The sequence below is a fragment of the Phascolarctos cinereus genome, unplaced genomic scaffold, assembly GCF_003287225.1.
Source record: "Phascolarctos cinereus isolate Bilbo 61053 unplaced genomic scaffold, phaCin_HiC Scaffold_5;HRSCAF=322, whole genome shotgun sequence".
In the NCBI taxonomy this organism is placed as follows: Eukaryota; Metazoa; Chordata; class Mammalia; order Diprotodontia; family Phascolarctidae; genus Phascolarctos; species Phascolarctos cinereus.
This window is the reverse complement of record NW_027555958.1, coordinates 376,824,821-376,852,529: the sequence shown is the minus strand read 5'-3', so window position 1 is coordinate 376,852,529 and position 27,709 is coordinate 376,824,821. Positions and strand designations below refer to the sequence as shown.

Genomic DNA, 27,709 nt, shown 5'->3' with positions numbered 1-27,709 from the left:
AGAGTAACTAAGTCTTTCATACTTGATCGTTATACAGTATTGCTGTTACTGTGTACAATGTTCTCTTGGTTCTGTTCACTTTACTTTGCATCAGTTTATGTAAGTCTTCCCAGGTTTTTCTGAAAGCATCTCACTCATCATTTCTTGTAGCACAATAGTATTCCATCACAATCATATACCATAACTGGTTCAGCCATTCCAAAACTTATGGGCATCCCCTCGGTTTCCAAGTCTTTGCCACCACAAAAAGAACTGCTATAAATATTTTTGTACATATGAGCTCTCTTCCTTTTCCTTTGATCTCTTTGGGGTATAGACCTAGTAGGGGTATTGCTGGGTCAAAGGTTATGAATGGTTGTCCTTACTAGTCTCAGTCCATTCTGAGCATAAGCATTTCTGACCTTTTTTTACAGAACCTTGCTCTTTTTTATATTTATTTTCTGTTTCTTATTTTGTTTCTATTTTTCTTGTTTGTCTTTTTAAAATGTAAGTTGGTCAGTAAATTCCCCATGCACCACGACAATTTCTTAAGATTGTTTTTTCCTCATTGGAATTATTTCTGTTTGTGTATTCAGGATTTAATTCTTAAGACTGTCCCCTCCCTCTGGGACCAAGTACAATTTTAGACCTAGGAATTCTACCTGTGCTTTCTCTGAACCCTTTGAAGTTGATTCTTCCCAAGTCTAGGGTTCAGGTCACGCTATCACTAGCTTTCTTCTTTTTCTCTATTCTGAATCCCAAAATGGCATGGTCATTTTATCTCTATACTCCCACCCCAAGGTTTCCATTATTTCTACTCCAGTTACCGTTTCCTCCCTGTTGGTCAGAATCAAGCATAGAATAGCAGTTCCCTTTATTTCCTTCTCCACCTTTTGAAGAATAAAATTATCACCAGAAGATGGCGGAGTGAAAGCAGTGACTTCCTTGAGCTCTCCTCCAAACCCCTCCAAATACTCATAAAAAATGGCTTTAAACAAATTCTGAAGCAGCAGAACCCACAAAAAGACAGAGTGAAACAAATTTCCAGCCCAAGACAACCTGGATGATTGATCAGAAAGGTGTATCCCACCGGCTTGGGAGCAAAGTGCAGCACCGTGTGGGAGCGCAGGCCGCAGCAAACCTGGAGCAGGCCTCAGAGGACTGAATCTCAGGAAGCTGTGGAGGTTTCCAGACTCCTCGATCCAGGAATGCCAAAGACAATTTAGAAGGTCAGTGGGAAAAGTCTGTTTCTGCAGTGCTCAGAGAGGAAGGCGGGGTTTCAGCTCCATTCCCCATGAGCGACTGAGGTCAGGAATCCAGTGGCTGATCAGAGAGGGATTGCAGGAATCTCTTGCTTTGCTGTTTTTGGATCTGGGTCACAGTTCTGGGTAGTGGTGCTGGGGTGAGGAGGAGCGCTGGTGTAGTGGAGCTTGTAATGGCTGTGGAGAGAAACCCCTCCTCACAGCTACAGGACAGAAAGGAGTACTTGTGGTCACAGGCCAGGAAAGGAGTAAACACCTTGCCCCTTATCATACCACCTTGGAAGAACTGAAAATTTACAGGTCCCTACAAGTATCTCTGAAAACAGATGTACAAACCCTGGAAGCTTGGGTTTTCTCCACATTGGAAGCAGACTCTTACCTTAACAAAGAGTTTAAAACTCAAGTAATTGGCCAGGATCATGAGCAAGCAGCACAAAAAGAGTCAGACTATATTATCTTACTTTGGTGACAAAGAAGATCAAAATATACAACCAGAAGAAGACAACAAAGTCAAAGCTCCTACATCCAAAGCCTCCAAGAAAAATATGAATCAGTCTCAGGCCTTGGAAGAGCTCAAAAGGGATTTTGAGAAGCAAGTAAGGGAAGCAGAGGAAAAACTGGGAAGAGAAATGAGAGTGATGCAAGAAAATGACAAAAAGCGAGTCAACAGCTTGCTAAAGGAGACCCAAAAAAATACTGAAGAAAATAACACCTTAAAAAATAGCCTAACCCAAATGGCAAAAGAGGTCCAAAAAGCCAATGAGGAGAAAAATGCCCTAAAAAGAAAATTGGCCAAATGGAAAAGGAAGTCCAAAAGATTACTGAAGAAAATACTTCCTTAAAAATTAGAATAGAGCAATTGGAAGCTAGTGACTTTATGAGAAATCAAGACACTGTAAAACAAATCCAAAAGAATGAAAAATTAGAAAACAATGTGAAATATCTCAGTGGAAAACACTGAACCTGGAAAATAGATCCAGGAGAGAGAATTTAAAAATTATTGGACTATCTGAAAGCCATGATCAAAAAAAGAGCCTAGACATCATCTTTCAAGAAATTATCAAGGAAAACTGCCCTGATATAGTAGAACCAGAGGGCAAAATAGAAATTGAAAGAATCCACAGATCTCCTCCTGAAAGAGATCCCCAAAGGAAAACTCCTAGGAATATTGTAGCCAAATTCCAGAGTTCCCAGGTCAAGGAGAAAATATTACAAGCTGCCAGAAGGAAACAATTCAAGTACTGTGGAAACACAATCAGGATAACACAAGATTTAGCAGCTTCTACATTAAAGGACCACAGGGCATGGAATATAATATTCCAGAGGGCAAAGGAGATAGGATTACAACCAAGAATCACCTACCCAGCAAAACTGAGTATAATCCTTCAGGGGAAAAAATGGTCATTCAGTGAAATAGAGGACTTTCAAGCATTCCTGATGAAAAGACCAGAGCTGAATAGAAAATTTGACTTTCAAATACAGGACTCAAGTGGAACATGAAGAGGTAAACAGGAAAGAGAAATCATAAGAGACTTATTAAGATTGAACTGTTTACATTCCTGCATGGAAAGATGATATTTATAACTCATGAGACCTTTGTCAGTATTAGGGTAGTTGAGGAAAAAAATTATATGTATGTATAGATAGATAGATAGATAGATAGATAGATATAGATAGAGGGCACAGGGTGAGTTGAAGACTAAGGGGTTGTATCTGGAGAATAAAATTAAGGGATGAGAGAGGATGATACTGGAGAAGAAGAAAGGGAGAGGTAGAATGGGGTAAATTATCTCACAAAAAAAACAGAAAAGAAAAGTCTCTTACAGTGGAGGGGAAACAGGGGAAGGTGAGAGGGAATGAGTGAATCTTATTCTCATAGGATTTGGCTTAAGGAGGGAATAACATACACATTCAATTGGGTATGGAAATCTGTCTTACCCTACAGGAAAATAGGGGAGAAGGGGACAAGAGAGCAGGGGGATGATAGAGGAGGGCAGATTGGGAAAGGGGATAATCAGAAGCAAATACTTCTGAGGAGGGACAGGGTCAAAAGAAAGAATAGAATAAATGGGAGGGCAGGATAGGATTAAGGGAAATAGAGTTAGTTTTTCACAACATGTCTACTATGGAAGTGTTTTGCATAACTGCACATGTATAACCTATATTGAGTTGTTTGCCTTTTCAATGAGGGTGGGTGGGGAGGGAGGAAGAGAGAAAATTTGAAACCTAAAGTTTTAAAAACATGTTTAAAAAAATGTTTTCACATGCTACTGGGAAATAAGAAATACAGGAGATGGGGTATAGAAGTCTATCTTGCCCTACAGGAAAATAGAAGGGGAAGGGGATAAGAGAAGGGGGGAGATATAGAAGAGAGGACAGACTAGGGGAAGGGATATTCAGAATGCATGCCATCTTGGGGTGGGGGGAGGGGTGAGATGGGGTGAAAATTTGGAACTCAAAAACTTGTGGAAGTGAATGTTGAAAACTAAAAATAAAAAAAATTATATTAAAAAAAATAAAAAAATAAAATTATCACTAAAACAAACCAAGAATCTATCAATTGCACTACTCTTGTTAGAGAAAAAAAATTTGCACAGATATACGCCTTACTAAAGTTTCCCATCATTGCTACATCATGCTTCTGGGCTATATTTGTTCAGTTTCTGGAACTCCTTATATTCACATATTGCTTTTTATTTCTTCCTCCATTGATTTTTTTTTTTTACCAAATGCTCTCTATATTATGCTTCCTCCTCTGGTTTCTGGATTTCCTCAAAGAAGTATCTTCTTAATATAAGCTGTATGTCAACTGAGGGCAGGTGGACCAGATTTAATTTTGGACACTTGTCAGTAGTAATATTATGGTTCATGTTAAACTTGCAGACCAATCAAACAAGTATTTTTTAAAACACCGACTATGTGCTTATCAGATTGCGAGTTCCTCAAAAGCAGGGACTGTCTTGTCTTTCTTTATAAGACCAGCAGCTAGCACAATGTCTGGAATATAGTAGGTGTTCAATAAATGTATGTTGACTGATAGACTGACTACTATATCCCAGGCATCATGCTTGTAAATCTGTATTTGAATCCCCTACCGAGGTGATCAATAAGCATCACAAACACAATATTAAATACAAAAATAATGATGGAGCAGCTAGGTGGCTCCGTGGATAGAGCACCAGCCCTGGAGTCAGGAAGACCTGAGCTCAAATCTGGTCTCAGACCAGACACTTGACATTGACACTTACTAGCTGTGTGACCCAGCACAAGTCACTTTACCTCTGTTTGCCTCAGATTCCTCAACTATAAAATGAGAACATTTATCATTTATCGTACCACCTAGGGTAGGTGTTGGAGAGTTATTGTGAGGATCAAATCTGATGATATTTGTAAAGTGTTTAGCCCTGTGGCTGTTACATAGTAGGTGCTTAACAAATGCTTCCTTTCTTCTTTTCTTAATTTAAGTAGTACTGTCATTTTTATTTTATTGGTTCAGCCTCCCATGAACAATTAATATCTCTTCAATTTGTCTATTTCTGTAAAGAGTGTTTTGTAGTTGTACTCATAGTTCTTGTGTATATCTTGGCAGGTAGACTCCCAAGTATTTTATATATTCTGCAGGAGGTGGTATTTTTTTTCTATCTCATCCTACTAGGTTTTGTAATAAGACAAAAATGCTGGTGATTTATATGGATTTATTTTATGTTTTGAAACTGCTGAAATTATTGTTTCAATTAATTTTAGTTGACTCTAGGGTTTTCTAAGTATGCTTGTCATGTCATATGCAAAGAGTAACAATTTTGTTTTTGTCTATACTTCTTTGTCTATGCTTATTCCATCAATTTATTTTCCTAGTCAATGCTACAAACAGCACTTCTAGCACTATATCAGATAGTAGTTGTGACAGTGGACATCCTTACTTTATTCCTGATCTTATTGAAAAGGACTCTAGTTTATCTCTATTACATATAATGCTAGCTCTATAGAGCTATATAATTACTAGATCTATAATAATAATAGTTATCATAACAATAATAATAATTATTATTAGATCTATATGATTTACTTCACTAAGAATAGAACCATTTGGTCCTATATTTTGAGTGTTTTTAAGAGAAATGGGTGTTGTATCTTCTGTAAAGCTTTTTCTGCATCTATTGACATAATCATATTATTTTTGTTGTTCTTGTTATTACCACTGTCAATTATGTTTATATTTTTCCTGATACTAAACCAACCCTGTGTTTCTGGCATAAGTCTAATTGGGTCATAGTATATGATCTTTGTGATACATTGCTGTATCCTCTTTGCTAATATTTTATTTTAAATTTTTGCATCAATCATTAGGGATATTGAGCTATAGCTTTCTTTCTCTATTTTAACTCTTTGTAGTTTAGGTATCAAGATTACATTTGTAGCATTGAAGGAATATGGAAAGATCCCTTCTTTTTCTATTTTGAAAATGCAAATAATTTGTGTAATATTGGAATTAATTATTTTTGAATATTTGACAGATGATTCTTTTTAAAGTCCATCTTGTCCCAGGTTTCCCCCACACACACACTTTAGGGACATGTTTATGGCTTGTTCAATTTCTTTTCCTGAGATTGGATTGTTTGAAATTCTTTATTTCTTGTTCTGTTCTGCATATTTTATATTTTGTAAATATTTATCTACTTATTTAAGTGGTTGGTTTTATTGGCATAAAGTTGGTCAAAATAGTTTTCAATATTTTTTTATTTATTTGCTGTGAATTCTCCTTTTTTCATTTTTATAATGGTAATTTGCTTTTTCTTCTTTGTTCTTTTTATAAAATTTATCAAATTATCTAATGGTCTATCTATTCCCCTGCCACACACCCCAAAAAAAGTTCTTAGTTTCATTTATTAACTCATGGGAGCTTTTGCTTTTTATTTTGTTAATCTCCTTTTTGAATCTTAAGATTTCTGTTTTGGTATTTAATTGGGGCTTTTTCATTTGTTAGTTTTCTAGTTTTTTTAATTGAATGCCTAATTCATTTATCTGTTTGTTCTGCCTTTTGTTGATGAAAGTGTTTGGAAATACAAATTTTCTCCTAAGGACTACTTTGGCTGCATCTTACAAATTTTGGTATTTTGTCTCATTGTCATTATCTTTGATGAAATTATCTATCATTTCTATGGGTTTTTTTTATTCACCAAATTCTTTAGGATTGTCATTTAGTCTTCAGTCAATTTTTAATTTTTTTCTTAAGTGACCCTTTATTAAACATAATTTTTATTGCATTTTGGTCTGTAAGGATGTAATTTAACATTATTACTTTTCTGTATTAATTTGTGAAGTTTCTGTGTCCTAATACATGTCCAATTTTTGTAAACATGTCACACACAGTCATGAAATATATATACTCCTTTCTATTCCCATTCAATAATCTCCAGAGCTCTGTCATATCTAACTTTTCTAAAATCCTGTTCAGGTTCTTCTCTTCTTTCTTGTTTAGTTTTTGGTTAGATTTATTTAGGTCTGAAAGAAGTACATAGGGGACCTTCCCCAGTACTACTGTTTTATTTTGTTTCTGGGTACAATTTATTTAGAATTTCCTTTAAGTATTTAGATGCTATGTCATTTGATGCATGTATGTTAAATACTGACATTAATTCATGGTCTATAATACTTTCAAGCAAAATGTAGTTTCCTTGTTTATCACTTTTAAATAAGTCTATTTTTGCTGTTGCCTTGTCTAAGATCACGGTTGCCATCTCTACTTTTTTGAATTCAGTTGAAGCACAATAGATTTTGCTTCAGCCCTTTATTTTAACTCTGTGTGGGTCTTCATGTTTTAAGCATATTTCTTGTAAGCAACATATCATTAGATTCTGCTCTCTAATGCATTCTGCTATCATCTGTTTTATGGGTGAGTTTTCTCATTCATATTCACGGTATGATTAGTAATTATGTATAATAATGGCACCTACCTCCCAGGGTTGTTGTGAAGATCAAATGAGATAATATTTTTAAAGTGCTTAGCATAGTGCTTGGCACATAGTAAGCACTATATAAATGTTAGCTATTAGCATTATTATTGATATTTTCCTTCATCCTCTTTTCTTATGCTTTTTTCTTGCTTTGTTCTCCACACATTCTTTATCATGGATTTTCACTCTTTCTTTCCTTTTAAACCCTCCTTCATGATCCCACCTCCAAGCTTAGAATTTGTTTAGTTTATGAATAACCCCGAGTTGAATGCATTTTACACCAAATTCTGTGTGTGTGTGTGTGTGTGTGTGTGTGTGTGTGTGTGTTCCATTCTTCTATAACTAGGTCAGATGAAAGTGAGGTTCAAGGGATGCTCACTCCCCCTCACTCCTTCCTCATTTGCATAGACTTCACTTCTACAGCCTGATTATGTGAGATAGATAATACGTTTCTTCACCTTTCCTCCCCTTTTCCTCTCTAGTGTACCTTTTCCCCCACTTTCTTTTAACTTTTTTTAAAAAGATATTCAAAACACAAGAAAACCATTCTCAGGTCCTCAGTCTTATTTGATTCCCTTTATAAACTCTAATGACATTAGGGTTCTGAGGGGACACATATATATTCCTCTTCACCATTAGACTGTAAACATTTTATCCTTAGAAAGCCTCTTCCAATCATACCCTTGTATTTCCTTTTTTTCCTTTTCATTCTTATATTTGTATTTCTGAGTTTCTACTCAGCCCTTATATCAGGAATGCTTAGAAGTCCTCTATTTAATTAAAGATCCATATTTTCCTCAGAAGATTTTCCTCAGTTTTGCTGAGTAAGTCATTCTTGATTGCAAGCCTGTATCTTTTGCCTTTTTGAATATCATATTCCACATTCTCTGATCCTTTCAAGTGACAGCTGCTAAATCTTGTGTGATACTGACTGTGATTCCTTAGTACTTGAACTCTCTAGCTGCTTGCAATGTTTTCTTTGACCTGAATTTCTAGATTTTAACTATGACACTTCTGGGGAGTTTTCTTTTTTTTCCCAGGAGGTAATTGGTGGGTTCTTTCCATTTTCATTTTGCTTATGTTATTTTAATATGCCTGAGCAGTTTTCTTTTATTCATTCTTGAAATGTGATATTGAGGATCTTTTTCTTTTTTGGTCATGCCTTTCAGGTAATCCAATGATTATTATCTCTCTCCCTGATCTGTTTTCCAGGTTAATTTTTATGTAAAATACCTTATATTTTCTCCTATTTCAATCTCTTGAATTATTTTAATATTTCTTATTGTCTCATAGAGTCATCAACCTCTCTTTGTCCTGTTATCATTTTCAGAGAATTATCTGAGTAAAGTTTTCGGTAAGAAAAATTATTTAGATAAATAACTCTTGTGCTAAACTGTTAATTCTCTTCCCAAGTCTTTCCTCTGTGTAGCTCTTATTTCTTTTCTAATTCTTACTTTTAAGTATCCTCATTTCATTTATAATGTCATTTTAAATTCTTTTTTTTAAACTCTTGCTTCATTTCTTCTAGAAATTCTAATTGAACTTGTAGCCAAGCTATGTTTTCCGTTGAGGCTTTGCTTGTAGATATATTGGAGATATTCAACTCTTCTAGATTTGTGTCCTGGGCATCTCTGCCATCATCATAGCACCTTATCTTTTTTTGTTGCTGTTGTTTACTCATTCCTACAGCCTTATTTCTCAAATTGGAACTTTGTGTTAGAGCCAAGCACTGAACTCTTCTAGTAGGGTAACTTTGTATGGTCCTGGCTTATGATGGTACCATACTCTTCAGGAACTTAGTGCTGTGTTCTTTAAGAATCATAGGGGTTGGGGCAGCTAGGTGGCGCAGTGGATAGGCCCTGGATTCAGGAGGACCTGAGCTCAAATCCGGCCTCAGACACCTAACACTCGCTGTGTGACCCCGGGCAAGTCACTTCACCCCATTGCCTCACCAAAAAAAAAAAAAAATCACAGAGGTTAGTTGGGCCAGGTTGCTGCAAATTTTCAGTGGACCCTATGCAGTCCACTGGGTATAGATAGCTGCCCCCTGGAACAGTCCAGGCTCCAGACTCTCATTTGGATCTAGGCAACACAGATGCAGACTTCCCTGTGGATATAGCTCCAAGACACAGTTGCTCACCTCAGCCCATCTGCTAGCTGGAAGCTCTGCACGTTTCTGAGCAATAGTGCTACCAAGTCAACCCTGTTCTTTGCTGGAGGGGATGGAATGAGGTTGAGGGAGTTGCTGAGCTTACAATCCCCTCTCTGGCTCAGAGGGTAGTACTGAAGAACCTGTTTGGGACCCCGGCTAAATCTATGACCTTCTCTACACTGCTACCCATTCTGTGCCAGGGGCTGAGTGGGTGATCCCATCTCTGGGTCAGAGGGATAGCACCTCTGAGCCTTATTAAGGGGGCAGCTAGGTGGTGCAGTAGGTACAGCATTGGAGCCTGGAGTTAGGAAGACTCAACTTCCAGAGTTTAAATCTGGCCTCAGACACTTACTAGCTGTGTGACCCTGGGCAAGTCACTTAACTCTGTTTGCCTCAGTTTTCTCACCTGTAAAATGAACTGGAGAAGGAAATGGCAAACCACTCCAGTATCTTTGCCAAGTAAATCCAAAATGGGGTCACAAACAGTCAGACATGACTGAAACCAATGAACACCAACAGCAATTAAAATGAAAATTGTCACCTGGGAAGGATAACAGGGGGATTTTAGGTCCAGTCATTTCCCACTTCCTGGAAAGCCATCCCAATAACCTCCTTCTTTCTGCCTGCCCTCTGACAACCTCAGCCTACAGCAATCTCTTCTTTCCCTAAATTCACAGCATTGACGGGCTATACTCTTCCAACGGGCCCCAGATCACGTGCAGCCTTGCGACTCCTCCTTGGTTATCTCACACTGTCATTTCAATCTCTTGTCAGCTAACTTCTTGAGTATTTGCATGTCATCATGCTCACATCTCTTAGTTCTCTTCCATTCCCCTAGGCAGCAGCCTGGTTCAGACTCCGATTGCCTCCTCCCTGGACAACTGGAAGAGCCTCCTGGCTGATCTTGACATTAACTTTTCCATCTCTAAGCCGCCCTCTGTGCCTTGTCTAGGAAATCACTGCATTGCACAGATCTGATGAGGTTACTCCACTACTCAAAAACCTTCAGAGGCTCCCTATTGCCTACTCAATAACAGCCGAGCTTTGGGTCAGGGATTCACAGCCCTACACAGTCTGACTTCGATTGACCTTTCCATTCCTACTCCATTCTCCTTTATAAATCCTTAAGCCAGACTGGACAAGCTTGTCATTCCCCAAGACATCCTACACTCTTCTGCTTCTTACTTTTGCCCACACTGTTCCACAGGCCTAGAATTCCATCCCCTGGCATACCCCATCCGCCCCATCTCTACCTGGTGAAATCCTGTATTCTCTTTAAGTTCCAAATCATACACTACCTCTTCAATGAATCTTTCTCTGATTCCCTCAGCTGGATATTATCTAGGCGGTGGGGTGAGTAGAGCACTGGAACTAAGGACAGAAAGACCTGAGTTCAGATCCAGCCTCAGATACTTAACAGCTCTGAGCAAGTCACTTAATCTCTAATCCACCTAGGTTTCCTCCACTGGAAACTGGGATCATAACAGCACCTACCTCCCAGGGCTGTTGTGAGGATCACATGAAATAATAGTTTAAAGATCCTAGCACAGTAGGTAGCACACAGTAGGCACTTAATAAATGCTTATTTCTTTTCTATTTTCCTTTCTCTTCTTTCTTATTTCTTCCCTATCAAATCTATCTATTTATAACTGTCTCACTTATCTTATTAAATGAGCCTCAATTTTCTAATGCTTGATTGTGAAGTGGGGGAAAAAAAGTCTATATGAATGTGATATCATCAATGACTAGCTTTTAAGGAAAAAAAAGTGTCCTTCAGGAACGAGATGTTCCAAAGGAGGTGGCCTGGTCATGTTGTAAGAGAAAAGGCTCACAGGCAGCTTTGTCGCTGCGCTGATGGTACCCAGAGAATGTGAAGAGGCCTGAAGGAAGGAGTAAATCCTCCCCATCTGTTGGAAGACATAGAATCAGGGCCAGCTAGGTGGCACAGTGGATAGAGCACCAGCCCTGGATTCAGGAGGACCTGAGTTCAAATCCAGCCTCAGACATGTAACACTTAATAGTTGTGTGACCCCGGGCAAGTCACTTAACCCCATTGCCTAGCCAAAAGAAAAAAAAAACAGGAAGACATAGAATCATAAATGACAGATTGAGAGCAGTAAGGAGTGCAATCTGTCCAATCCTTTCACTTTACAGAGAAGGAAACTGAGGTCTAGGTTGATGAAATGACTTATCCCAGGTGACACAAATAGGAAGTATTAGAGGCAGAATTTTAACCTAGGTCATCTGATTCCAACTCTATATTATGTAAGAGGAGAAGATCTGGTTGGGTATTGAGCTATACTCAGGGAAGGATGCATTGATGAGAATGCAGAACTAATAAAGCACAGATTCTTGTTTTTTCTTCTTATTAAACCCCAGAGGCCTTGTGGTGACTGGTTCTTGAGGGCAAGAAGCCACGTCTTATGGATCTTTTCTTTCCTCCTTCCCTCCCCCACCCCCAGTACAGTACTTTGAACTTAGATCATACTTGGTAAATGTTTGCTGGGTTGAATGGGATGGAAATAACTTCTTCCTCCAACTAGATTAGAAGTCAAATGATCATAAGAGCTCAAACAGAAATTAGCGGTCATCTAAAGCCCCTTTTAAAGTAAGTAGCAGAAGAACAAGGATTTGAATCGATGGGTAGGGGTCATATCTTCATCTTTTATTTTTCTCTTTGGTAATTATTAGAAGTTGAGTAAATACTTGTTAACACTTTAGCTTTAAGCTATTTCTGTCATCATGAAGAAATTAATTTCTGTCATCATGAAGAAAAGTTCTTAGGAATGCTGTAAGTGGAGATAAGTAGAGGAGAAAGTTCATGGTTGAGGACTTCCAGGGAAAATAGTCTTGGACTGTCATTACTAGAGACTGGAACTAAGGGTAGATAACATAGCCTCCGAGGTGTACAGTTGGGAAAGGGCAACAAAGAACTTTTTCAAAATGGGTTTTAGGGGGGCAGCTGGGTGGCACAGTGGGTAGAGCTCTGGCCTTGGAGTCAGGAGGACCTGAGTTCAAATCCGGCCTCAGACATTTGCCATTTACTAGCTGTGTGATCCTGGGCAAGTCACTTAACCCCGATTGCCTCACCAAAAAGAAAAAAAAAAGATGTGTTTTAAATGAATGCATAAATTTTTTAATGAAATATTTATTTTGTGAAAAATCATGGCATGTTTTATCAGGAAGGTTCAAAGCCTCCCAACAGACAGGAGGGCTACAATTTTCAGAACTTGCAGTTGTACACAAATGCTTTGTCCTAGTACTGAGATCAGGATAGAGACTCTGGTCAGCAGCAAGTAGCTACATTTATTTATTCATTCAGTAAGCATTTATTAAGCACCTATTATATGCAGGTCACTGGGCTAAATGCAAAGACACACATCTGGGGCAGGTGGGGATGAAAGCAGTGACAAGGAAATGGCTGCGTGACCTTGAGCAAGTCACCTCCTCTCCCTGGGCCTCATTTTCCTCCTCTACAAAAAGTGAAGGTTATACTGGGTCAGGGATCCTTACCAATTTTTTGTGTCATGGAGCCCTTTGGCCATCTGGTGGCACCCATAGACTCCTTCTTGGAATATTTTTTAAATTTAATAATTGAAAGAAATGATAACTTGCAGTTAAACGTTAGTGAAAATGAGGATGTGATTCTTCCCCCATCCAACTGCATGAATTCCCTGAAATCTACCCATGGACCCCAGGTTGAGCCCCTGGACTAGATATGATCTTTCAGGTTTCTGCCAACTCTAAAATACTACCTAGGCACTGGAGATTAATTTCTGCATCCCAGCCATGCTGAATGTCAGCCCAGGCACTGGTTAGAGTCCAGGCTCTTATCTCTCCCCAAAGAGAAAGGGCACTTGCACATTAAATACATTCCCTGAGGCCAGCTGTGACTGTGACAGTCTAAGAGGCTTGGTTCCCAGGTGGCCACAAGGGGACAGACCCTCGCTTTCCTTTAAAGCCCTGGATTGGTGAGAAGGTGTCTCCACTCCCACTCAGCAAACCAACTGGCAGGGAGGGCATATGATAAGTAATCTCCTTCATCAGATCAGCTGGAAACAGAACCAAGAAAATAACAAAACTGGAGCTATCAACAGGGGAAAGCAGACCAGTCTGTGGGGCAGCTGAGATAAAAGGAGTTTAACAGAAAAAGGAAGAGATTAGGGAACTGTAGAAAATCATCAGATAAAGGCAAGGGGACATAGGCACACTACAGCTGTGGAAACAGTCGTGGTCCCACTTTCTTCGCAGGGGATGGGCATTTCAAAGCCTTCAGAGGTCATCTGGTTCATCCCTCTGCCACCAAGTTCAACACCAAAACCATTCCATAATGACCCTTTGCCCTTCAGGACGTCCCCTTCCACAGCCTCCAATGCTGGATGCATCTTCTTGTCCAACTCCATTCTCTCCTGCTAATACCTCAGTTCAATGTAGACTTCCTCACGTTGATAGAGAAGACTTCTAGTCATCTCTAGGGGAGTCTTTGGCACTCCATGTGTGCCAAAGGAGAAGGAAGAATGGGAAGGGAAGCTTTCCAGATACAGACCTTGACAGAGGGTACGCTAGACTTGTAGTAAGGAAGTCCTGCATTCAAAGCCCACATCAGACACTGACTACCTATATGGCAAATCACTTAACTGCCCTCTGCCTCAGTTTCCTCATCTGTAAAATGAGAACGTCAGACTTGATGGCTTCTAAAGGTCCCTTCTAGCTCTAACGCTATGATGCTATGAAGCATGTCTTTTGCTGTAAAGAGGCAGCTAAGTAGTACAGTGGATAGTGAAATTAGAAACATCTGAATTCAAATGTGGCCTCAGGAACTTAGGAGCTATTTGACCCTGGGCAAGTCACTTAATCTTTGTCTGCTGAGGGGATGATAAGAGCACCCCTTCAAGAACGATGGACAAACCACACACCAATAATAATAGTACCTATCTTCCAGGGTTGTTGTGAGGGTAAAAAATGATGCTATTTGTAGAAAGTGCTTTGCAAACCTTAAAATCCAAAATAAATGCCATTATTATTATCCTCATGGAAAGTGCGCTGGCTCTAGAAGCAGAACTGGATTTAAAGCTTAGCAATGCCTCTTGCTAGTTGGGTAACTCAATTAACCTCCAAGTTTTACTTTTCTGTAAAATGGGAATATTAAATGCTTTCAATACCTACCCCCACAGAGTTGTGAGGAAAGTGCTATGTAAATCTTAAAATGCTTTGTAATTGTGATCTATTATTGTGATCTTATCTGAGAGTCAGGCCTGTATGTGAGCAGCTGGGTGGGTCCTTGGCTAGAGATAAGAATGAGTTTTCCATGCCCGCCATCATACCTTCTACTCCCACCCAGAGGATTAAATTTAATTTTTTTTCCCTGGCACCCACCTGCATTTGGTATATGAGGGGTGGGGAAATGTGAAGCTGACCATCCAGATAGGGAGAATCAGTTTCAAGGACAGCTTGGTTCCTGTTCCCACCCAGGCCTTCTCTCTAATTTCTGCCTTTGGCACTGTCCATCCAGGAATTCAGATCACCTTTCCTCCCCACCCTTTCTATGAGAGATGTAGGATCTATTTCTCCCCTGTCATATAGATGGGGCCCAGAACAAGTGATCTGCCCAAGGTCACATAGCAAGTAGGGGGGATACCAGCTCAGGGGTCTCTCTGGGCATTGGTTCTCACCAAGGACAATGGTCCTCCTGGGAACTGCCCAGAGGAAGACTTTCTTTATCTCACTGACTCCCCACATACTTCCCTATCCAGGCTGGCCAAGTCACTGTGGGTCCTCTTCACCTCATCTCTGACCATCTCACTAGTGTTTGCTGTCATCCCCTTCTGCCAAGATGTGAAGGTGTTGGCTACAGTCATAGCTATAGCTGGTCTGGCCATGGGATTCATAGACACAGTGGCTAACATGCAGTTGGTGAAGATCTACCAAAAGGATTCTGCTGTCTTCCTCCAGGTGAGCCTGGGGACAGATTAGGAACAGGACTTTTTAGGTGGTGATGATGAATGGGGGATCTTTCTTACACAATCCATTTCCATCCAACCTAACCCATCTCTTCTCCCCACCCAACTCTCCAGTCCCCATCTGTCTCACTCTCATAAAATTAAGGGCTAGAAGAAATATTAGACAGGAACAAACCCAACTCACTTCACAGATAAAGAAGGTGATTCCCAAGGAGGTAAAACAACTCACCCAATGTCATACAGGTAGTAAGTCGCAGAGGTGGGATTTGATACCAGGCCCTCTTACTCCAAAGGCAGTGCTCTTTATCACTCCTTCCCCCACCCAGCCTTTGTCTTCACCCATCCTCCTCCCCATCACCCAGCTTGTCCATCCTTCTCCCAAACACTCAGGTATTCCAGTTCAAAGTAGCTTTCACTTCCCCTCTCCCATGCTGGTCTTTCCTCTTAGGGAAGCTAACCAGCTGCTAAGCTTTGGCTATGACTCTCCTCCCCTGATCTGGGGCTAGTGAAGCAAAAGTCAAAAGGTTCCATTTTTTTAAAGGCAAATTATAGCCAAAGGTGGGCAGGTGCCACAGCTTGGTGTCATGCCACTTTCTCCATATGAGACCTTGGGCAGGTCAATTCCCATCTGAGCCCTCTGTACAAGGTGGTAACTAAACTGCAAGACCTCTGAGGTCCTTTTCAGCTATAACATTCTGAGCTCTCTGGTTCACACATAAGATGGTTTATCAGGAGCATACTGAGAAAGGGATTTCCAGCCTTTAGGGAGACAGCTCCATTCCACTCCACCCCATCCCACTTCTTATTCTGAATTTTTACTTCTTTCTGCACCAGGGGACAGTCTCCCTAATGGGATGTCAGAACTGGAAGGAGCCTGACAGGTCAAATTTCCAAACTTCCAAACAAAATTCCAAACTTCTAATGCCTGCAGGAATCCCCATTCTGCATGACAATGCAGCAAAAAGAGCAAAAAAATATGAAGTCAGAGGGCCTGAATTCAAATCCCACCTTTGCTTCTCATTAGCTGGGTGACCGCTGGGCAAGCCTTAGCTTCCCCAGCTGTAAAATGAAAGAGATAGAGCAGACAAGCTTCAAGTTTCCTTCTACTTGTAAATCCTATGAACCTGTAGGGGATGGGAGAGGGTACCATGTCCAGAACTTAGCAAGGCTTGGCAGAGATGGTGACTGAGTTCCCTTGTCCATTGGTTGTCTCATCACTATTTCCTACCAGGTTCTCCATTTTTTCGTGGGCTTTGGTGCCCTTTTGAGCCCCCTCATCGCTGACCCTTTCCTTTCTGAGGCTGATTGTGTGCCAACCAATGCCACGAACCATGACAGAAGCGGCAGCCCCCATTTCCAAAAAATCTTGACACCCCACCGTCCTCTGCCCAACCTGACCCACCATGAGCTACCTGCCCATGCCTGGGTCGGGAATCAGATGTCTTATGCCTTCTGGATCATGGCCTTGATAAATGTGAGTACCACCCTGGAGATGGGGGCAGCACTAACATTCTGTGTTTCTGTGATTTATGTAGAACGTGATTTTAGAAGCATAGCACCCTGTGGCGGGTAACGGATGAAACGTCTAAGGAAACAAAGGTTTGATCTTCTAAGCATATCGATTTATTAAGTGTGGCAATTGCCCAGCAATCTCAGACCATACCTCCTTCAGCTAAGACCTGGACGCTGAATACAGGGGGAGACAGACTTTTACATACTAAAAACAATCAAATGAGGCCAATTAATTAAAAGGAAACAACCAGGATACATTAGGTAATCTGATTCCTAGTTGGAGGAAAGATTAGGGATTTTCTAAATTGGGAGGGAGAGAATGAACAGGTACAATTCCCTGAAATCAGAAAAGGAGGCGTCTCATTCCCAAGGGTCTGTGAATAATCGAAGGAACATGGAAACAATACCTGATCGATCAGTACAAGGCCAGTTTTCAGATAAGATATATGAGCTGCTTGAGATGTACAATAGTGAGAAAAGTCCTTGCATCAGTCTTTGTATCTGACTGGTTTTCTGGTCAGCATAACCTAGGTCTTTGGTTAAGGGTCTCTAAGTAGGATGTAGGAGTGGTCCAGCTTTCCAGCCGCTCAGGGCTAGGTTCAAACAATAGAATAAGGTTTTCTCCCAATTCCCACAATTGAATGAAGTTTTCTCACAAAACAGAAATTGTGCCAGACCCATAATTGAATAAAAAGGTAACTGAACCAGCTCCACAATTGAGTCACAAGATGGAGGCAGTGTGGTGTGCCCAATTCCCACCACCACTTGCTATTCTAATCCCCTCAATTCCCTCAATTTTCTCAACCCAAATGAAGAAAGGCTTAGAAAATGAGAATATATGGTCAGGAATGATTTAACCCAATTCACTGCAATAATTAAATTCGACATTATTAAGTGTCGATTACATACAATAGATACAAGACACAGCTGATAGGGGGTCTCAGGAAGACCTGGGTTCAAGTCTTGACTGTGTGACCTCTAACATATACTGACTATGTGAGCCTGGCCAAGTTATTTAACTTCTCCATAGCCCAGGCAACTCTCTAAGATTATAAGGCGCAGAACAGTTGCTGATAAGAATTATTAGAGAGAGTTTTTCACTGGAAGTTCTCTATACTAATTAATTCACAGCACTAGACCAAAATAAAATAAATAAAATAAAAATAAAATAAAATAAAATTGTACCAATCATCATGGAAGTGCAAAGATGAAAACCATAAGGTCCCTGTCCTCAAAGAGCTCCTAGGATGTAGGATAAGACAAGTCCACCAATAAACATTCTACAGGACAGGATGTGATAAGGGCAAAGCAGACAATGTCCTCAGGAAAATTTGAAGAGAAAAATATCATTCATGGCTAAGACATGGGAAGGGAAGAACCAAGAGGAGGAAGGGGAAGTTGAGGAGGCTTCATGGATAAGCAGCACCAAAGTGAGGAGGAGGAGGAGGAAGAGGAGGAGGAGGAGGAAGAGGAGGAGGAGGAGAGGAGAGGAGGAGGAAGAGGAGAGGAGAGGAGGAGGGAGGGGGAGAAGAAGGGAGGGGAGGGGGAGAAGAAGGAAGGGGAGGAGGAGGAAGAGGAGCAGGAGGAGGAGGAGAAGATGATGATTCCAACAGGTAGAAGTGAAGAGTGAGTACAGTCCAGGTGTGGAGGATGGCCTCAGCAAGTTCATGGAGCCTGGAGATAAGGGAACAGCTAGCAGTGTGATGTGATAGCATAGAGGAGAAAAAATAGGAAGGGAGGCTGGACAGGCAGTTGCACCTGGAGGAAAATAATCATTTCAGAACTCTTCTCAGATCTCTGGAGGGTTGTTTTGCAGAAGACAGAGACCTGCTGTTTTCTTTTGCCCAGGCTAGGAAAAGGAGGGACAACAAGAGGGATTCAGGTTAGATGGGAAATGGGGCACAGAGGGATAAAACAATCTTCTGGCCAAGGGTGGCAGCCTATTAAGTACAAAAGAAATGTATGTGACACACCCAGGGGAGCTGGGTTTGAATTCTGTCTCCTCTACCGAACTACCATCAGCCTCTGGGTAAGTCACTTGCCATCTCTATGCCCAAATTCCTCCCTCTGTGAAAGGAAGGGATTGGGGGCAGCTAGGTGGCGCAGTGGATTGAGCACCAGCTGTGGAGTCAGGAGGACCTGAGTTTAAATCCGGCCTCAGACACATAACATTCACTAGCTGTGTGACTCTGGGCAAGTCACTTAACCCCAACTGCCTCACCAAAAAAAAAAAAAAGAGGGGATTGAACTAAATGACCTCTAAGGTCCCCTCCCGCTCCAAATTGATGATTCCAGGATATTTAGAGGAGTTCCTCTACAGGACCAGGGTGAATGAAATTCTTTTGGGGAGGGCTTGCAATGATGGGGAGCTAGGAAAGGGAGACTGTGCAGACTGGAAAGGAGACTCCACTATAGGACCTTGGCACCATTACCCTTCCCACCCTCCCCTTTGGACCATGATGCCAAAGGAGAGTCGGGTGCAGGACTGACTCGCTGCATTGTCTGTGGGGCAGTGTTGGCTCTGCCCTTGGCCTCACCTCTGCTGACATTCTACAGTATCAGCCTAGGTGGGGAAGAAAGACCCCAGATGACACAGGAGGACCCCCAGGACTCTGGGGACAGTTCTTATCTCTTGGTGTGGCACTCTCTCAGCACAAAGTGGGAGGCTGGTGGATGGGATAGGATGCTGGGATCTTGGGGTTACCTAGTTAAATCAGGAAGGCATTCGGGCTTGGTACTGGAAAGCAGGAAGAGCTGGGCTTGAGTCCTGCTTCATTTATTTCCTATTAGTGTAACCCTGGACCAGTCAGTCTCTCTAAGCCTCAGTTTCCTTATCTATAAAATGTGGATAATAATTGCATCTATCTCACGGACTGTTATAAAGGTCAAATTGGTGGTGGGGGAGGCAGTATCTCCACAAGTGCTACGTAAACCTGTGCTTCTTTCATCTGCACTGTTACCCCCTTGGTTACTGGATTCAGAAGTAAGATTAGGGATCACCTAGTCTGACTGCTTCATCTTACAGATGAGGAAGCTAAGGCCTAGTGACCTACCCAAGATAAACACAGATATTGAGTTCTGAGCTGGAATTTGAACCCTGCTGTCAGAGGGATGAACACACTGACACCTTCAGGGCCAAGTCCTTCAAGTGAGAGTCTGTGGGTCAGTGTAACCACCATCCCTGTTGGGGAGTCCCTTGCCATCTCCTGCTGTGCCCCCACCAGGTGTAGATTGAGCTGCTGATTCCCTTCCAGAAGGGTGAGCCACAGGCACCACCCCCACCCCAGCAGCCCATTCAGCTGGGCAAGGGCAGCTGGCCATCTCAGGGCTATGGCCTCCCATCCCCCGTCATCGCTGAGGATAGCTTTTTCCTCTTCCTCTTCCCTACCTTTGTCACCCACCTCCGGACTCCCTCTTCCTTTCCTTTGGTCAGCACCTGCACTGGGCTTCTCTGGGACAGTCCCTAATCTCTCCCTGCCCCATCCCTCACCCCATATTACCTATTGTTCTGGAAACAATGACTCTATCAGCCAGTCCACTCAATGGGCACCATAGAGGGGAAGGAGCTCTGTCCATTGCAATAATGCATCAAGGTTGGGACTCCAGTGGCCAGGAAGCCAGAAGTTTTAGGTACAAAGGCCAGGCTCTGTTCTTGCTAGCTAGGTAAGTTGGTGAGACCCCAGGGTTTTATTTTGTTTTTTGTTTTGGTTTGGGCTTTTTTTGTTATGTATTTGCCAGAGGATTTCCGGGCTTTTTCCATTGGCTCAGTCAGAAAACAAACAGTCCTCCCACGGGAGAATGGAAATCCCCACCCGCCCACTCTTCCACTCCCCCACTTTTCTTGGTTGTCTTTTATAAAGGAAAAGCTCACTTTTCTGTCGCCCAACCCTATCACCATCAGCACCACCCGGGTGTCTAAATGCCCGCCGTTTGGGAAGGACCCAAAGTAAATGGTCCTGAACTGCTGCAAGAGGCACCCGGCTTAGACGTAATACGAGCTGGCATCGTAGAGTTCTCTGAAGTCTGCCAAGTGCTGTACAGCCATACAGTGCCATTTGATAGAGCTCTCTGGGCAGGAAGCTTAGGCACAGGAATTGTAGCTGAGGTTTTATTTAATACCTAGCATTTATATTGTGCTCTAAAGTTTTCCAGGTGCTTTAGGTATCTTGCTTCCTTCCTTACAACTGCCCCAAGACTTAGGTGCTATTATTATCCCCATTTTACAGATGAGGAAACTGAGGCTGAGATTAGTTAAGTGATTTGCCCAGAGGAAGGATTTGAACTCAAGTCTAGCACTCCATCCACTGTGTAGCTGCCACATAAGTAAATACCTACTGTATACAGCAGATACATACATATAGATTCCTATATATGCATGTATATACATATATGTGTATGTGTGTATATATTATGTATATATGTGTGTGTATATACATATACAAATACACATATATCCTGCATCTTGTAGACCAGGTATATTCTAGGCTGGTAGCTCCATCCTATCCTTTGGATACTGGAATAGACCTTAAAGTTCATCTGGTTATTTCAACTCTTTCAATTTACAGATGAGGAGACTGAGGCACCACATCCTTACCCCCACACTAAGAAATAAAGTTACTTGTTCCGGGTAAGAGAGGAAGCAAAAGTAGGGGCAGCTAGGTGGCAAAGTAGATAGAACAACGGCCCTGGAGTCAGGAGGACCTGAGTTCAAATCTGACCTCAGACACTTACTAGCTGTGTGACCCTGGGTGAGTCATTTAATCCCAATTGCCTCAACAAAAAAAAAAATAGAGAGGGAGCAAGTGACAGTATTGGGACTTGAACCCTGGTTCCTGATTCCTAGAGCGATGTTCTTTCTCCCCATTTGACTACCTCTTCCAGCCCACCTTCCCAATCATCCTGAATGTTGTTCAAACCACCCCCCTCCTCCTTCTACTGTCACCTCCAGGAAGTCTTCTCTGGGGCACTGACTATGCTGACTTCTTAACTCTGTGTCACCTTGGGACGAAGTTAGATCATCAGTTCTTAAAGTGTTCTGAAGTCATTTCACGTGTGTGCATATGTGTGCATGAATGTGGTTTTCCCTTTCTCCCTCCCCCCAAATCACACTAGGAGCTTTCAAGATAAAGAAAAGGCAGCAGTGTAGTAATAGTGTAAATAGCCCTGGTCTGAGAGTCAAAGAACCTGAGTTCAAATCCTGCCACCATCACTTATCTGGTCTCTCTTGGCTTCAGTTTTCTCATCTGCAAAATAAAGGTGTTGGTATAGATCAGAGGTGTCAAACTCTATCAGGCTTGAACCAAATTAAAGTTCAGTTGGGAAATGTTTAACAAAATAAATACAAATACAACATAGATACTGTGAATATGTGGTTTTCTAAGTTATTGACAGGTATCTGTTATAGATGGCCTTGGGCAGCTAGGTGGCACAGTGGAGAGAGTGCCAGGCCTAGAATCAGAAAGACTCATCTCCTTGAGTTCAAGTCTGGTCTCAGACATGTACTACCTGTGTGACCCTGGGCAAGTCACTTAATCCTATTTGTCTCAGTTCCTCATCTGTAAAATGAACTGGAGAAGAAAATGGCAAACCACTCCAGGGTCTTTGCCAAAGAGTTGGACACAAATGAAATGACTAAACAACAACGATATTCTCCATCCAAGGAGGTCCCAGGAAGTTGTGTCTACTTCCAAAATTGCTTCTAGCTGGGTCCCATACTTGGCTTGGGATGGCCAACTCTTCTCAACTGGACCTGAGTGCCTTGTCCTTCCCTAGCCTATCCAATGGCCAAGAGCAGATGAATTAGCTATCTTATGTCACGAGACCTTGAGAAACATGGCACTTCCAGGGCTTCCTGCTTTCCCAATGGCTCGATGGGCAGCGTGATTTCATAGTAAGAACAACAGACCTAGCATCCTGGGCCTGAGACATGGCTCTACCACTTATCTGTTCTGTGACTTTGGATAAGTCAATCAGGCTCTCTGAGCCTCAGTTTCCACGTCTTTAAAATGGATGTTAGGCTAGACAGAATCAAGTGAGAACCTATAAGTAAATAAGTCCACAAAGCCCTATAGAAATGAGAGAATTATATCCTCTTAGAAGCAAGCTAGAGGAGATGAGCACAAATTCAACAGTAGGAAAAACTGAGGTGAAACATGAAGACTTTCCCTGAACTGCAGGGAAGGGAGGAATGAAGTGGGGGTGGGGGACTCCTCTGGACCACTTCAGAAATAGAATCGCTTTCCTCCTTGTCCTGGGGAGGATGCCTGAGGCAGGAGGATAGATTTGTTAGCTTCTCAGCCCTGTTACTGGTGATATCAATGCTTCCACATTTATTATGTCACTGAGTTCTTCTGTGTGTACTCATGAGTGTCTTAGTTTATTCTGTTTGGGAGGAGTGCAGGGTGGTCTTTTATGTTTACTGTAAAAGAACCTTATATAGCACCACAGGGGTGGGAGCTCTTGTTCCGACCTCTTGCCCTCCTCCCAGCCCAATCACGAGTACACCAACAGGCCAGCCACTGGTGGTACCTTGGGCAAATGGGGTAAGGCATTTCTGACACTCAGCTTCCCGCTCTGGAGAATAGGATAATAATCTTTACCAGGCCTAGCTCACAGGGCAATTATGATGATCAAAAGAGATGAAAACTGTGAATTGCTTTGTACGGCATAAAGTTCTGTACAATCTAAGAGAAAACTCACCAGGAATGACTCATAAGGATGGTGGTGATGACTGATCCAATAGCTTGATTAAACAAACTTTTAAGTCTCCTATGAGCAAGGAAGCTTAAGGTAACAGCGGAGCCTGGGAGTTAGAACAGCTAGGTTTGGGGAACTAGATTCAAGCTGCCCATGGGAAAGGGACCTACCACTTCTGGGAAGTAAGGGAAGGGGAGAGTTAGAACAAGATAGAACTAGACCAGGGGATCTATATTGTAGAAAGTGAGTTTATATCTTAAATAGTTCATCACCTTAAAACTATCCAGTGCCTTGAGATCCTGGAGGGTGAGTGTAGGGGTAGAAATAGTTACAACTCTCTAGTTTCCAAATAAACATGCCTTTGTAGGTTAAGTGAAGTCACGTTAATAAACCAAAAAGCACTTACTATATGTGCCAAGCACTATCTAAGGACTGGAGATACAAATCCAAGCAAGCATGGCTATGCCTTCCCTCAAGGAACCTACATTCTAATATAGGAAGATAGCACATAAAAGGAAGCTGAAAAGTTGGGCGCTTGGAAGTGAAGTCTAAAGAGTCAGGAAAGGAAGTGGGAGAGGCATGAAGGTTGGCTGGCCTGGACACTTCCTCGAAATGGAGCTTCTGAGAGAAAGTCACTGGTGGAAGAGCAGGAGGTATCTTCCAAAGCCAGAAAGCAACTGCTCCAGAGAAAGGAGCAGAGCCAGAGAGCAGTTTACATTTTAAGAGGGGTAGGGATGGGAATAGGACCTGAGAAATAATTGATGTAGGAATGCAGGAAATTCCTAGATGAGGAAACTCCTTCTGCCTATGCAGCTTGGTACCTTCTCTGAAAATTACCTTAGAGAATTGCTTAGAGTACTAAGGAGTTGAATGACTTACCCAGGATCACACAACCAGGGTCTGTTGCAAGAGGGGTTTGAACCTAGGCCTCTTCCTGGCTCCAAGGAAAACTCTCTAGCCACCACATGAAAACATATAGATAATTACCAAATAAATATAAGGCACTGGAAAACTTTTGCAGGTGGGGGATCAGGAAACGTTTCATGTAGAAGTTGGACTTTGAGCTCAATTTTGAAGGAAAGTAGATATTCTAAGAGGTGGAAATGAGCAGAGAATGCATTCTGGGTGTGGGAGACAGTCAACACAAAGGCAAAGGGCCTGCAAGTTTGATTCTGAAAAGGGTTCAAGTGCCTGTAAATTCTGGACAGTGAATATATTGGGAAAGAGACAAGCCAGATGGGAGGTGGGGATCTTCCCATGCTGTCCTGACTAGCACTGTTTCCTCTCCTACTCCCAAATCCAGCTACCAGTACCCATATCAGTTTTGTTCCTGCTATCCAAGAAACGGATGGTACCCTGTTGTCCAAGGAAAAAACCTCCGCTTCTGACCGCTGATGAGCTTTCCCTCCAAATGGAGCCGCCTGAGAAGGAAGACTCCTCTTCTCTAGCAACTAAAGCACAGTCAGAGAGAGGTAAGGGCTTTACTGGTCCTTTAATACATTCAGAGCCATGAGGTGGAGCATCCTCAGATACCTTTCAGCAAAGCTGAGCTGAAATCCCAAGCGGAGGTACCCAGAGAAATGACTTGTTCTTAGCCTCAGAACCCTTTCTTGGGAAAAAGGGAAGAGTAACCAAGAGAACTGGAGGGTAGGAGACCCTCTTTCTAGTTGTGTGGTCTTGGTCATTTCAACTTTCTCAGTTTCCATTTCCTCCTCAGTAAATTAGTATAATAAGACTTGCACAACCTATATCACAAGATCGCAGTGCAGATTAAATGAAAAAATGCTGTATTGATATCCACTGCAGCAACTCAAAGGGACTTTACAGAAGAAGCTGATGGATGAGTCAATACTGGTAACAAAAGAGCCTTTTACTTGAAGCATTTAAGAGAAGGCCACTGGAAGCACCTACTTGATCGTGGAGGGGAAAGAAAGGTTTGAAAGAGAAGGGTCCTAGGGAAGTAATCACCTCCTACAATGGGATAGCACCTCTAACACAGGTCCTCTGTATTACACCAGCCTTTAGCCATATTACACCACCAATTAGGAGTCATATCTCCCTCTACAAATGCCCCAGCATGAAAAATGCCTCAGGCTTAGCTCAAAACCCAGGTTACAATCCTAGGAACCTTGTCCAATACCCGATAAATGGGACATACTCCTAGCAGAAGTGAGTCATATTGATCTTGACATGCTTACTAAAATTAAACCTGAAGATGAAAGGAAGTTGCAGTCAAATACAGGGATGCCTCACAAATTCTCCTTGGAGAGGCAAATAAAGGAGGTGACAAGACTGTTTTTATCATGTAGCCAAACGTTACATGAAATAATATTTTATGAGACATTAGATCACATCACCATTGCACTTACGTATTTAGAAAATTGCCACCCTAAAAAGTTACAGCATTTGGTGGCAACATCAATTACAGAGGATGAAGAGATGGAAAAGCTCCATAAACTATAAAACGACCCTCCAAACTGAATGATCAAAACTTTGACATTTAACTACTTCAGCATGCAGCATGAAACTAGACACAGAGAAGGGGAATGCAAAACACTGGGAAATGTGACTCAGGAGTAAGTAAGTTTTGAAAAAGGCTTAAGAACACAGAAGTCTCAAGCACATATCACAGTTTTGCTGTTGTTCAGTCATGTCTGACTCTCCATGACCCCATTTGGGGTTTTTTAAGCAAAGATACTGGAGTGGTTTACAATCTCCTTCTCCGGCTCATTTTACAGATGAGGAAACTGAGGCAAACAGGGTTAAGTGACTTGCCCAGAGTCACACCCCTAGTAAGTGTCTGAGGCCTTATTTGAACTCAGGAAGATGAGTGTTCCTGATTCCAAGCCCAGTGCCTTGTGCACTATGGTGCCACCTAGCTGCCCATATATCACATACTTTATTCTTTTTTAAACTTTCCTCTTTTTTTAGGAACTTAACCAGTGGTCTGCTGGAAAAATGTTTAGCAATTTGCTCTCCAAGAAAAAAAAATATACGCACAGCTTGCTTTTAAATTTAATCTCTATTATTAACATTTTCTCCATTACTCTTTTAAATCTAGACAATCAACCAAATTAGTCAAGACCTGATTTGTAGCCTTTGGTGGCATAAATGATGCCAATGAAAATTTAACAATCAGCTCTAGAGAATCTATTCAAGGTGGCTCCATCACACCCTTCCCAAACTAAGAAATATGAACATTTTATATATAAAGAAGAAAGGAGGGCTGTATATAAAGGTGTGAACTTCTATTATATACAGCTTTGTTTTTTAAAGATCAATTAAATTTAATACAACAATAATAAAACTCTTCTGCTTGTCTGAGTCTCCTTCCAAACTTTTTTCTATGTATGCTTTTAGTGTTTCATTGATTGATATTTTAAAAAATACATTTCTTTATTTTTACATGCAATAATAATCTGCCATTTCCATGACCTCCTCTACCCCCCTCCCTACTGCCTACTGAACAAAAAGAAAAAGAAAACCCTCATCATAATCAATTCATAGTTTATCAAAACAAATTCCTGTATGGGCCAGGCCTGATAATGTATGTCTCTCTGCATTTTAAATCCATCACCTCTCTGGCAGGAGGCCAGTGACATGTTTCATCTTCAGTCTTCTGGACTGGTGGCTTATCATCACATTGTTCAGAGTTCTAAAGTCATTCATGTATGATTTTCTCTATGATGTTACTGTCACTGTGTAAACTGTTCTAATTCTGCTCACTTTACTCTGCATCAGTTCATAGAAGTCTTCCTAGTTTCCTCTGAAACATCACTAGTTGCGGCAAACACACAAAAAAGGGAGGCACTGGATAGAATAAGCACCAAATAACATCACAAAAAGCAAAAATGAATATTTTTAACAGGCAGGAAAAGACTTATTAGTGATGTGAAATTCATTCCTAAATCATCTGCCTGTTTACATCTAGACCACTGACTAATTGGAGCAAATATAAAAACTAATACAAAATTAGAAAAAGAATTGAAAAGAGAAAAGGATATGGCACATAATTAAAGCAACTCTAGTCTGACATTTTAAAACAAGTTAATGACGCTAAAGAAAAAATGACAAATGAATGGAGGAATGGATATTGACACCTATCATAATCCTACAGAAACTGCCATCACAAGGAGAACGAAAGAGCCTAGATATGGGCTCAACCAATAAAGCATATGATCTTGCCAAGCAAAG

General features: G+C 41.5%; 1 protein-coding gene across 1 annotated transcript in view; it reads left to right on the top strand.

The window, feature by feature from the left end:
• The window catches only part of SLC60A1 (solute carrier family 60 member 1), a 65,388-nt gene that overhangs the window by 16,329 nt on the left and 21,350 nt on the right, over positions 1 to 27,709 (top strand). Inside the window, exons 2-4 of the mRNA XM_021002911.2 lie at positions 15,101 to 15,299; positions 16,539 to 16,781; positions 24,819 to 24,987. Of these exons, the coding sequence (XP_020858570.1) occupies positions 15,101 to 15,299; positions 16,539 to 16,781; positions 24,819 to 24,987 (611 nt within the window). The remainder of the gene's footprint in view (positions 1 to 15,100; positions 15,300 to 16,538; positions 16,782 to 24,818; positions 24,988 to 27,709) is intronic.